Source organism: Equus asinus, chromosome 2 (assembly GCF_041296235.1).
Source record: "Equus asinus isolate D_3611 breed Donkey chromosome 2, EquAss-T2T_v2, whole genome shotgun sequence".
Lineage (NCBI taxonomy): Eukaryota > Metazoa > Chordata > Mammalia > Perissodactyla > Equidae > Equus > Equus asinus.
In genome coordinates this window covers 10,718,563-10,732,105 of record NC_091791.1, presented here as the reverse complement: position 1 = coordinate 10,732,105, position 13,543 = coordinate 10,718,563, and the positions used below count along the sequence as shown (strand labels likewise).

General features: G+C 47.9%; 1 protein-coding gene across 1 annotated transcript in view; it reads left to right on the top strand.

The window, feature by feature from the left end:
• Positions 1–13,543, top strand: part of BTBD16 (BTB domain containing 16) — a 48,271-nt gene that overhangs the window by 24,283 nt on the left and 10,445 nt on the right. Inside the window, exon 9 of the mRNA XM_070504512.1 lies at positions 4,191–4,310. Within this exon, the coding sequence (XP_070360613.1) occupies positions 4,191–4,310 (120 nt within the window). The remainder of the gene's footprint in view (positions 1–4,190; positions 4,311–13,543) is intronic.

Here is a 13,543-nt window from a genome sequence, read left to right as displayed (position 1 = left end):
TTCAGCATAGACTGTGGGCTGTGTTAATGGTCATAGTATTTGGGTCTCTAAGCCTTGTTGGAACAATATCCATCTCTCAGCAGATGCTTTGGCTTCTGAGCCATTCAGCCTTTCCCTTCTGAAGTCCCTTTGACCTCATCTTCATTTGGGCTTTGCTTTCCATCTTATGAACAGTCTGGGGGAAATACGCACAGTTTTCCTGACCTCCTAGGCCTCTGGTTTTAATTTCTTTGCCTGGGCCTTTGGTTTTCAGTAAATTTTCTTCTTAGACGTCACCGCTAGGTTACCTGTTCTAAGTCTAATATTATGAAAGCTTCATTCCAAGTTCTGTTTTTCTGGAAGCCAAGCTCTCTGTAGACTTAGGAGGGTGGAGAACTCGGAAAGTTACCTGGTTCCTATGTGCATGAAAGGCTCCCCTGCAACCAGGGGCACAGCATCCCTCTGTGTGTCCACTTCTCCCTGACTTCCTACCTATGACACAAGGAGTCTTGAGGCTCAGAAATTCCCTAAGAGAATCCACCCCTGTCCTGCACAGTGTGCCTGTCCCGCAGCTTTCCCACGAGCATGTGGAACGCCATTGGGCATCCCTCTCAAACAGTAGTTCCTGAGGCTAAGGCTTCTCTGGATAATACTAATTATTGAGCGTTTGTAGGATATGGAACGCTCTGAGTGGGTTATCCACTCTGATTCCTACAGCAACCCAGTGAGGTGGGTACTGTTACCTGTGCTCTCACCTGTGGAGTGCAGATTACAGGAAGAGATTGGCCCAAGCTCCCGCCATGCAGCATGAGGGTTGGGATTTGAACCCAGGTCTGAGCAGCCTCAAGTACGCGTTCATCACCAGCCCACTGGTATGCTCTGCACGAGGCCTTTTTCCTTATTGATGGTCAAGATCAATAAGGATGTTGATGTTCATGTTTTTTATTGTGAAAGGAAATTACAAAGGTAGGAGGATAATACAAAACACAACTGGACTCAACTCCCCAAATGAGCGAGTGGTAACATTTGGTCATAAGTTAAGAAATGAAGCATTACTGATAAAGCCGCCTGGGTCCCCTCCCAGCCCTGAACTTTCTCTTCCTCCCTCTTGGCCTCCCTCCCTAGAGACAGTCAAACCCCTGTTGGGGACCTGTGTGAGCCCAATCCGTGGGATTATAAATTTATTACCTCTGTGTATGTACATAAATAAGGCGCGCTACTGTTTTGCAAAGGTTTAAACTTCAAATAAATGTTCTGACAGTGATTGTAATGTTCTCAACTTACTTTGTTCACTAACATCATGCAATGCTTTCTCTCCGTGTTGACACTTACACATCTAATTAGCATTTTAAATTTAATTGCTGTGCAGTGTTCCATTGAATGAATAGACAACAGTTTTTTCATTCCCTTCCTAAAGGCCTCTTGTTTTATTTTGTTTTGCTTCATTTTTTGCTGTGACAATCAATGATGCAACGGGCATCCTTGTTCATATTTTCTTGTTCACATGGGCATGGCTTTCTTTATGGTCTGTATTCAAAAGGGGGCTTTTATTATTTATATACAATTCTCTCAAAAAAAAATAGAGGACAAACAGTGCTTTGTTAAAAGCCTTTTTTTTTTGTCTTAAAGAACAAACGCCAGTTACATCCCTATATATATATATATATATATATATATATACTGGCTATAGCGGGCACCAGTAAACACACATAGAACAGCCCAGATGTTCACTATGTTGGAGGGAAGTTTAGGATCTCTGAGTTCCATCTTGGTTCAGGCCACCGGAGCTCTTAGGTAAATAAAATATGCTTGAATGTCCTCAGCAAGGTTATTTCCTGAAGGAACTAATACTGCAGGGTACTGGCCTGAAGACAGAGGGCTTTATTTCAACAATTACCCTTCATAATAACAGTAAAACCAGGATCCTGGTTCATGGAGCTGCCAATTACTCCCCCTGTGTTGCTGTCAGCCCGTCTTTTTTTTTTTTTTTTTTTTAAGATTTTGTTTTTTTCCTTTTTCTCCCCAAAGCCCCCCAGTACATAGTTGTGTAGTCTTCGTTGTGGGTCCTTCTAGTTGTGGCATGTGGGACGCTGCCTCAGCGTGGTTTGATGAGCAGTGCCATGTCCGCGCCCAGGATTCGAACCAACGAAACACTGGGCCGCCTGCAGCGGAGCGCGCGAACTTAACCACTCAGCCACAGGGCCAGCCCCAGCTGTCAGCCCGTCTTTGGTGTCAAAAAACCTTCTGGGGTCCAGGACCTCAAGCATGGATTCTATACCAGAAGTCACGTAGCACCCCGGCCCAGTGGTGGTTGAAGTCCTGGCAGAGTTCTTTGTGGGGACATCATCCCAAATGGCTCTGTGACATCTCCCCTCCTACCTCACCGTTACTTTGCAGACAGTGACAAATTTGGTCCTGTCTGGACAGACTCGAAGTCTATGCTTCTGTAAGTGGCCTAAACAAATAAGCGGAAGAGTCAGTTCTGCTGTGTCCGGAAATAGCGTGGGAGGTGGGTGGGTGACATTTCCATTGCCCTTTAGAGTCACGATTTAGCCTGGATGTCACCCACCAGGACCACTCAAAGTGGTGGGTGAAGAGGCTGTGATCTATTTTGAGGGCAGGATGCCATCTCCACGGTCAGAGATGGCAAATATCAATGGGTTTAAGAAATGTTGAAATGACTTCTTAGATCATCAAGTCGTCAGAGGCTGTTAAGAGAGCTGTTTGGGAAACATCCTTCCTTTACAGAGCTGACACATGGAGAGCAGCAGCTGCTCCTTCTCAGCCCTTGTTTCTTGACGACAGGCCTCCTGCTGCTGCAGGCAAACAGTGGGCTCTGGAGTTGGGACCCAGCCTACCACTTAGGAGTCAGAGTTGCCATTTGCTGAGCACCATTGCAGGCACTGTGCCAAGCAATCCGTATGTATGTGATTGGCTCAATAATGGTCCCCCAAAGATGTCAACATCTCAGTCCCCAGAACCCGTGAACATGTTAAGCTGTATGGCAAAGGTTAACAGGTTTGCAGATGGAACTAAGGTTGCTATTTGGACGGCCCTGAGATGGGGAGATGAACCTAGATTATTCAGATGGGCCCAATGCAACCACATGGGTCCTTAAATGGGGAAGAGGGAGGCAGAAGAGTCAAAACCAGAGAGAAATCTGAAGACGCTGTGCTACTGGCTTGAAGATGGAGCAAGGCGTCACAAGTCAGGGAATGGGATGGCTTCTAGAAGCTGGAAAAGGCAAGGAAACGATTCTCCATGGAGCCTCCAAAAGGAACGCAGCCCTCTCCACACCTTCCTTGATCTTAGCCCAGTGAGATCCGTCTTGTTCTTCTGACCTCCAGAACTATAAGTTAATAAGTTTGTGTTGTTTAAAGCTGCTCGGTTAATGAGAATGTGTTACAGCAGCGATGGGAACGCTACCACGTGTCACCTCCCATAGCCTTCACCAGTGTCCTCGGAACAGCGACAATCATCACTGTTCTAGAGATAAGGGAGATGTGGCTGCAGGCGGCTAAGCATCCCGCCAGAGGTCCCACAGCCAGTGTGGGCAGCACTAAGATTCTAAACCAGCCCATGCCCAGGTCTGCCCCCAGAATTGTGTGACCCTGGATAAGTTATTCATGTTTCAGCCCTTGATCAGGGCTGGGACTAGAATATGATGAGTGAGGCACTCCTCTCGGGTGCAAAATTTAAGGGGGCACCATAAAAGCTCAGTTATCGAGATAAAGTATATTTTAGTGCAATATTTTAAAATCAAAATGAATGTGAAAAGCCATGATGAACAAAATATTAAAATTTTAAATCAACATAGGGTCAGTCTCAATTTCTACATCTGTGAAAATAAGGACTATAGCCCAGCTTTGCAGGATTGTTGTGTGGAATTAAATGAAAGAATGTGTGAAAGCATCTTGGGAACACCTGTCTGGAGGAAGTGCTCATGAGACGACAGCCATTGCTCGGGGCAGCACAGCGGGTGGTGAAAGCGAGGGCTCCAGCGTGAGGCTGCTGCCGTTCAGATCCCAGCTCTGCCATTAACCAGCCAAACGACCTTGGCCAGGTCATTTAACGTCTTTGTCTCGGGCCACCTACAGACTCAGGAGAGGTGTTGCCTCGTTCCCAAACCCATTTTTAACTTTTCGTTTTCTGCAAACACTGTGGTTTTTTGCTCTTCCTAAAATTTCTTCTCAATCTTTTATTTTGGCCAGGTTGTTTACTTTTAGTGAGTTTCATCTTCTGAAAATACTACTTTTGTGGGTCTACTTGCAACTAAACCACAAAATTCAGACAATTCCAACGTATGAAACGGTGCTGGCATTTTTTATCAGGTAAACATAACTTAGTGTTGATTGATGGAATGTACATACATTGGTTTTTTGCTCTTAATATCATGGGGGAAAAGCATTAGTGATATAATTTTTCATAACCTCAGAGTGCAAAGAATGCAGTTTCCTTTATGGGGCCTAAGATTATGGGATATTTTCGAACCACTAGATTACTTGAAAAAGTGAATAATATGTAGGTGTTATAATATGAGATAATTACGTGTTTCTGGGAATTTTTTTGTGTCCAGTAAAATACATGATGCAAAAGGTACTCCTTTTATTCAAGAAAATTACCATACTACACTGACCTTAAAAATTTCATATTTAAACCATATCTAAATGAGACCAGGTCAATCTCATTTATATTTCACTAGATAGCATATAAAATTCTGGATTTTCTGGACAAATGAAGAAGCATTTGAATGTACAGAGGTTTCATAGAATTAATCCAGTGGGTTTTTTTTTTTTGAGGAAGATTAGCCGTGAGCTAACATCTGCCGCCAATCCTCCTCTTTTTGCTGAGGAAGACTGGCCCTGAGCTAACATCCATGCCCATCTTCCTCTACTTTATATGTGGGACGCCTGCCACAGCATGGCTTACCGAGTGGTGCCATGTCCACACCCGGGATCCGAACCAGAGAAGCCCGGGCCACTGAAGCAGAACGTGCACACTTAACTGCTGCACCACCGGCCAGTCCCTAATCCAGTGTTTTATACTCTCTAAACTTACAAATTCTAAAAGTTATATATATCAACATTTACATGAAAAATGACAATTACAGTATAATAGTGGGCACCATTTAAATGTGCTTACTAAATGCAGTGACTCTGATAAGCACTTTCTACTTGTTATCTCATTAATCTGCGTAATACTCAGGGCCCGGTTTTATTATTCCCATTTTACAGATGAGGAAACTGAGGTAGAGGTGAAATACCTTGTCAGAGATCATACAATTGATAAGAGATGGAGCCAGACTTGAACCCAGACCTGCCAAATCCCAGGATGCTTTAACGCCCATTCCTGGAACAGCAGATAGAATCCTTATCTGGTGCTCGCTCCAGCTGGTTCAGTAGTAGCTTCCTGGGCATGATGTTCAGAAAGATCCTGAGGCTGCCTCTAGGTTCGGGGTTGTTGTCGTTAGCCACGGACCTCTAATATTGCCCTGCAGGGCATTTCTTCCTCTCACTGTGTCCCCTCTGCCTGTGAGTGTTCTCTATCTGTTCAACTGAGAGTGCCCCATTAGTGGTGTGGCAGCACGGGGCCAGGGAAGCGGGGTGGGGGTGGGGGTGAAAGCAGTAGATTATGGGCTCCCTTTTGTGTCTCCGTAACCTTTATGAAAACTTTGTGAAATATGCTCACATCGTCCAAGCTGGCTGTGGAGGGTGGCGCCCTAGACAGCCCCAGGTGGCCCCCAGAGGCTCTGCCCTAGACAGGAAGTTGCTGGTGGCATTACCTTCACTGTCAGGTTTATGCTCCTGTTCCCACGTCAGCAGGAATGGGCGCTTCCGAGCACGGTAAGGTGTGTTCAAGGACGTCAAGCAGCTCTATTTCTTTTGCACATGCGAGTTTAGCAGATAAACACATCTTCCACATATTCATCAGCAGATTGACCTGTGGAAGCCAAGTTTCGTTTGCATTGTTCTGAAGCATTTAATCCTTCTGGAACATCTGTGCACCACATTAACTAAAGAGCCCATTTTTTTCTCTCTTAGTATTTGGGGAAAGGAGTATTCAGTGCCAGAATTACATGTTCTCTGCTTAGTTTCTGTGTAATTTGCTTTGAACCTAAATGTTTTAAACCCTCCTCCCCCTACTATTTTAATAGCCCAAGAGACACTTTTTCCTATGACTCATGCACACCAGGAAAACTTGCTATTTGGCTCTGGGTTAGCTCTCATACTGGAAACGTCTTAGCACCGGGAGATAGGAAATGAGCTAGAACGCGGCTGATTCACTGGAATGGCGTTTTGAATGCGAGAGAAACAAGTGGGAATGAGAAAGCTAAGATGTGTAGCCCCCTCCATTGGAAGTGGGGTTTCCTGGGCCCTCCCGAGCTGGGGTCTCAAAGGCTCCTCCCACACATGGATATTTCTCACCATCACAGCTTCTCCATTCCTCTTGAATCTACATTGATTCCATTTTGACCCCAAACCTCACCCTCCACATGGCATTTCCTTGAGTCCTCTGATCCTGCACGGTTTTCCTTGTTGGAATTCATTTCCATGTTTCCAAGTGGTCTCAGTGTCCAGCCTAAGCAGTTCTGACAGTATCTTCTAACAGGGCCCCAAGTCCAAGTGCCGCAGTGCAGGAGTGACTCCTGCTGGCCTTCGAGCCTGCCCTGGGTCCTTCCCTCCCTCGCTCCTCTTCCCTCCCTCCAGCCAACTTTGTGTCCACTGGGAGAAAAGACAGGACAGTCTGGACCTTGGATGATCTTAACCCTACTGTCGCCCAGACCCACTCCCAACTTTGAGGACCATGTGGCCCTTTTTAGGATCGTGGGTGGTTCTCCTCCCATCCCAGCTCACTCATCTGCCCCAGAACAGTGGCACCTGTGGGGTGCACCGCAGTTGATGGCCTCCACCTCCCACATGCAAGTCCCTGAGCCCCCAGGCTCCTCAGGTTGAGGATTAGCTTTGCTGCTCCTGCTTACCCCACCCCCACCCTGGCTGCACTGCCTCCTCTTCTCCATCTGTCCGCGGCAGGGGCCTCCCCTAATGACCTCTCTGACCAGTCCCTTGTGATGCATGTGTAAGTCCTACCTCGCCGCATACCTCATAAGCAGCTTAAAGGAAGGGTTTGTGATCCTTTCTCTCACCCCCAGCTTGCCTGGCACCGTGCTGGGCATGTAATAGCTTATCGAATGATGAGATTCCATCAGACATTTCTATGTAGCTCCATTCCCATCAGGGAAACGTGTCTTAGTATGCTGATGCAAAATTCAGAGAGCACCACGTCTGCAGCAGCTTGAAGTAAAAGGGGTCGCAGACAAGTTTCCGTTTTTATCGATGGGTAGTGCCTGCTGGTGTGCTCGCCTAGGAGGGATTCCAAGGCTTTCTCTAGGCTCGGGGAGAAAGAACGTCTCGGCAGGTTAGTGACATCTACCCCTGATGTGGGAGCAGGCAGCAGAGGTGTCCGTGCGCCGTGTTCACCACCCTTCCTGAGGATCCTGGGGCTGACCAGTGGCAGTGCAGGGCCTCGGAGCTGCTGGCCCAGCAGGCCTGGTGGTCCCGAGGCTCAGGCTGCGAGAAGGCACCTGTGCTCCCAGTGGTGGAGGAGGGAGGCCGTGGGAAGTCACAGTCAGCCTGGGCCAGAATTGATCTACACGGTTCCATGAAGCCAAAGGAATGGCTGGTCCGCGGCCATGGACAGGGCTATGCCAGGAGTATTTAAAGGTGGGGCAGAACGGACCCCTGGGAGACAGTAAATAGGTTTGGGAATGAGAATGGAGGAAGTTGACTATTTGGTCCAATTTGTAAAGTTGCATCTATTGATGAGATAATGTAAATGACAGAGTGATCTATAAGCTATCTTCAGGGTAGTGGAGCAGTGGTCAGAATGGACATTCTGAGGCCATAACAGTATGGGAACTCCCAAAATGAGACTGTATTTTCATAACGTGGTGGCAGTGGGACAAGCTGCACGAATATTAGATAACCAGGCCCTCTGACGAACTAGGGACGAGGCTGAGCTGCAGCTGTGGGTGTGGCCTTGGCCAGCCCAGCATCCGAAAAGGAGAGGTTAGAGCGGTAATTGAATAAAATGAATCAGATGCCCCTTTCTTGTCTGTCTTAGCAATGTCCAGAAGACAGGCGAGGAGTGAACGTATTTGCATAGTTGACTCTTCCAACTGTACCTGCAAATAAAGACGTATGTCCCAGACATATTTTCTACTCTCCCAATTTCTTTCATTCATTGATTTTTTCAATCATTTATTCATTCAACAAATATTTATTGGACACGTATATGTGCCAGGGACACTGATGGAAAGTTGAATGGGCAGTTTCTCTACTTAGCCAGATGTTTAGGAACAGCTTTGAGCTTATTTTCATTGCTGTCTAAGTACGTCAATATAGGAAGAGAACACACATGCACGCTTGCGCGAACACACACACACACACCCCCCTCGGCACCCCACAGCCTGTTTTCCTGGCAGTGGTTACTTTAGAAAAACAAATAGGCTGTCCAGAATTAAATTTAACATTTCCTTGTAGGAAAAACAAAAAATGTAAGCAAAGCTATTGCCTTCGCCCATGGAGGACAAGTCATCACTTCATTCCACTTAGCAGTCTGAGAAGTCCAGGAAAGTTGTAAAAACTCATCAATTGGAGCAGAGCCAGAGGCAGGCAATGTTTTCACTTTTTTACAGTACATTTTTAATCAAAGTATAAAATACATACAGAAAAGTACCCAAACCTTGAGTGAACAGCTCAATGAATTTCCACAAAGCACACACATCTGTGTAACCAGCACCCAGACCAAGAAACAGAACTTGACTAGCCCCGTAATGTGTCTTATCTCGGAATTCCCCCTCCCAGGCAAAGGGAAACAGTATCCCGGCTTATTTACTATGGAGATGTCTTGGCTGCTTTGGAAATTTATATAAATAGAATCCTATCGTATACACGTTTTAGTGTCAGGCTTCTTTCATTCAACGGTGTGGCTATAAAACCCAACTAGGTAAGGGCCTTACTCAGGCTCCTTTTGCAAATTGATGGTGGAGCTGGGTTGACCTGGATCTCCTAGGTCTTCTGAAACATCCTTCCACTTTGAGATCTCAAGGTTGAGGGCGAATCATCAACAGACCTGTAATTCTGGTCCTTGACTGCTTTACTTATCACTGAATTATTAACCTCTGAAGCAGATACTCCAGAGGCGGATTCCAGCAACCTCACTGGAAGGCGGTCATGGAAAGCAGCCGGGGAAGCCACCTTCCAACTGCTAGATTTCCCTGCCCTCTGCAGCTGAGTCTCCTCTTTCCTGTGCCCTGTCCCAGTCTGACCCAGCCTGAAGGAGCTGGCCAAGGACTCCTCCAGGAAGCCTTCCTGGATCTTACCTGCACATTGGGTGGATTCCTCCTCTGAACTTCTCTTTGCAGAGAGAGCAAGAGCATCTGCTGGCTGCGTGGGTGTGCACGAGCCCAACAAACCCAACACCACCTTCCCCCATATATCATGTGGGGGGAGTCTCAGAGGAGAACCGCTCAGCCACGGCCTTCACACCTCTGACACCCAAGCCCGCTGATGGCTGGCGGGAAACGCCCTGTGATGCTGTGTGCCAGGGCGGGCAGAGGCCATGTGTCTCTTGCGATTAATGAGTGGCATTTGCAGATTGGCCACAGAGTCATCATGAAACTGGGCACCTTGGCGTGACAACTCTGATCTCTTTACCAGAACATTCGTTTTGAAATATCCCATGAGTCATGGACATGAGTGCCGTTAAATTGTTCTCTCTCAGAATCGCTCCGCCAAGTCGTGTGCAGAGACGTTGATGTATTTGGGGACAACAGGGTTTCTCGTCACCTGACTCTTGTGCTTCTGGCCTTTTTCGTTTCTTCTCTTGCTCTGGCTGGTTGCCCCCGTTCCCCTTTAGCTTGGCTCTCTGGAAGCTGAATCTCCCTTCTCTCCAAGGTCACTAAATGTTGGTGATTCCTATTCCTCAGTAAGTTTTCACTTCCCTCATGTGGCGCCTTGGCTTTCCACCCAAACTGGGTAACCCCCAAACACATCTTCTTCAACAATAAGAGTGGAGACATGGCAGGAGCACGAGGAGTGTAAAGTGTCTGGCTGCAGGAGGCCCTTACCAAGAGCAGATAAGGTTATCTTTAGACAGGATTTCCAGATCCAGTTCTGCCTTTGGGCAAAGGTCAGACCATCTTCAGAGTCAAGATGACATGGAACTGGGTCTCAATAAATGTCTGGTAGGACTTGGCCTGACAAATAAGCATGGCAACAGCAGGCAGGACCCCCTGAGCATAGGAAAATCAGCGTGGAATAGCCTTGTCTGTGCATGCACATGGGTGTGTGCATGCATATGGGTGTATGTGCACACATGTGCACTGGGGCTGGAACCGCTGGCATCCCTGGAAGATAAATTGTGGACGAGTGGAGGGGCAGGACGGTAGGTTTGACGCTGGAGAGTTGGCAGGGAGCGGGTCATTCATTCAACGAATTCACCCAACATGTGGCAGGCTGACTGAGCGCCCGGCACTGTAAGAGGCACTGAGAATACAAGAGGAATCAGAAAAGACCCGAATCCCCATCTTCTCGGAGTTTACAATCTAGGAAGCAGAGACAAGCGATACATTTGATAAATAAGCTGTCTGTTAGAAGATGGATGGCAGCCCTGAGTCTGAGTCCACTTCTGCCATTTATTAGCTGGAAGACTTTGGGTGAGAACGCAACCTCTGATGGAGGTTAACAATCCCGCTTATCCCCCTCTATGCCTTCACTCTGACTCCAAGCGGAGGCCCAGAGCAGCATTTGGCAGGATGTACTGAGTGGTGGCGACATTTGGTAGGTGATGACGGTGGTGTTGGCATTTACCTCACTTTGGCATTGGGAGCCAAGAGGACCATTTTCTGGTTGTTGGGTTTCAGAAGGTGCCCTGGTCTTCTACACAGAGTTACGTTTTGAAAAAGCCTTGTTCCCTTCTCATCATTAGTTATTGCCCCACAGTGTGTTTTTTCTTTCAAACTTTACCTTAAAATTTAATATATTATTTCAAATATTTTTCATATAAAATAAGTATTTTTTAACCCCCAATCATTTTTTATTATGATAAAATATGCGTAACATAAAATTTACCATTTTAACCATTTTTATGTGCACAGTTCAGTGGCATTCAGTACATTCACACTGTGGAACAACCATCGCCCCCATCCATCTCTAGAACTTTTTCATCATCCCCTCTCTGAAACTCTACCCCTTCAACAGTGACTCCCCACCCCTGGCAACCACCATTCTCCTTTCTGTCTCTATGATTTTGGCTACTCTAGGAGCCTCAGATAAAGGGAATTATCCAGTATTCGTCCTTTGGGGTCTGGCTTATGTCGCTTGGCATAGTGTCTTCAGTGTTCATCCACGTAGCCGGTGTCAGAGTTCCAAAGAGTGTATTTTAAGGCTAAAATCTGAAGTGCTGATGCTAACGGGGCTCTGAGTCTGACACTCGGCCAAAAGAGTAAATGACTCCAACAGATGGCAGGATGGAGGAAGTGAGAAGGTTGTGGCTAAGAGCAGCTCTAAAATTACAGTCTGTGCCAGTCACAGGGACACTTGTCCCCAGGCCCCGCCTTTCAGGAGGTCTGTGGGAGATTTGTCTCCGGGTCCTTGAGAGCAGGACCCAGAGCCAACCTGGGTGTGTCTTTCAGTATCAAGGGCCTGTGAACTGTCCTCTCTAAAGGGGTCGCCCCCAAAGTGTTTCTTGATGAACTTTAGGAGGCAAAGACTACGACCTGAAGTTTGTCCCAGAAAAGTCAGTGCTAAACCCAAAGAGGTCTTTGCACAGACCGAGCTCAGCTCCAGGGGAAGCTATGCCAGCTTTTGATTCCGCCAACATAGCCCTGCAAAGAGGACCCCAGACTTTGCAGCCAGCCTCCTCCCACTTTATATGACGTCACATAAGTGCACTCATCATTGAGCCAGAGAGTAGCACATGGCTTCACACACAGACAGTTGAGAGGCACCCGGTGAGATGTAACACGTGCCGGGCTGGACGCCGGAGGCCTGGGTAGATTCCCGGCTCTGCACTCATGGACCTCGCTGGGCTCAAGGGCAGGGTTAGACTGATTGGTCCAAGGAGTTGAATCACACCCCTCAGACCCTTTGAGATTTTAGAAAATCAGTGTTTTCTTCCTTTGAGGTGGTCCATGGCTTGGGCAATGTAGAACGTGGCAGTGGTGATGAATGCCACCAAGAACAATTCCACACCCTTAACCAGCTTGAGTTCAGGTCACATTCTGTGGGATGAAGGGACAATGGTGGTAATCATGAGGTCCTGAGGACTCACTGGGAACCAACAGCTGTGCCAAGCACCTCACAAACACCAACTACCCAGGGAGGCACGTGTGGCTGTTGTCCCCACTTGACAGAGAAGGAGATTGAGGCTCAGGGAGGCTCGGTCCCATGACTGATGACCGGCTGGCCCAGGACTGGCACCTGGTCTGTCTGACTCCAGGACCCAAGCTCAGGGAACTGAAGCATGATTGGGCAATAAATCAGCTGACCCATGACCTCCCCAAGTCAGCCACCATGGTAAGCATCAATGCCACTTCCCTGTGGCCCAAAGGGGTCTTAAGGTCCCATCACCAATCTCAACAAAGCTCTTCCTCTGTGAGAGGAGATCTGTCTGGAGAGGTTCTGGCTGATGGTGCATGAGGTCCGAGTGTCTGTCACCGGGAGAATCAGGGACCTTGGTTCCCTCCTACTCTCCCAGCAGCCTTCCCACAAAGCTGCAGAGTTGCTGCCTGGGGGCTTCTGAGTTGGAGGGGCAATGCTGACCTCTAGACTCTCCTTTCCCTTCTGGACTGAATCTGTGTTTAACCTCAGCTCTAGCAAGCGCTCACTTCTCAGGGGCATCCCCAGGCTGTGGGAGCCCTTGCCATGGACACAGGCTTACTCCCCAGAGCGCTCGGCTAGGCTCGGGAGACTGCACCAGCTGGGCCCCTTCTTCCCTCCTTGGACCTGGCCATGATGCCACCAGCTCGTTCCTCTGTTAAATGGTGACAGAGAGGCAGGGAAGGAGGCAAGGGAGTGTTATTCATCCACCTAAGATACCCATGGTCTCAGGACATTGGCACGGCCCATACCAGCCCAGCTCCACCCGCCCTGGGTTATGGAGGGCTGGTTCTAGGATCAATAGCCCTGCACTCCTGAAAGTGCCAGGCCTCCTTTATTTATACCTGAGCTGTCCACCCCAGAGACAGGCACCCAGTGGATTCTAATCATCATTGAATTGAATCAACTCATTCATCTTTGTGCCCCTCTCCCCTCCGCCAACGCCTTGGTGCCCCTAAACCTAACCTGACATGGACAGGAGTTGGAGAGTCCCAGGAATTCCCAGATCTTATAAAAACGAATGGTCCCCAGGCAGGTTGGCGGGCACCTCCAGCAGAGGCAGGACACGGGGCCAACGGTGCGTTCATTCGGGCTGGGACGGGCTGTGATTTGGACATCACTCTTGATTCATGGAAAAATCATCTAAAAGTGCCCTTGGCTGCTCTCATACGGGATCTGCCTTG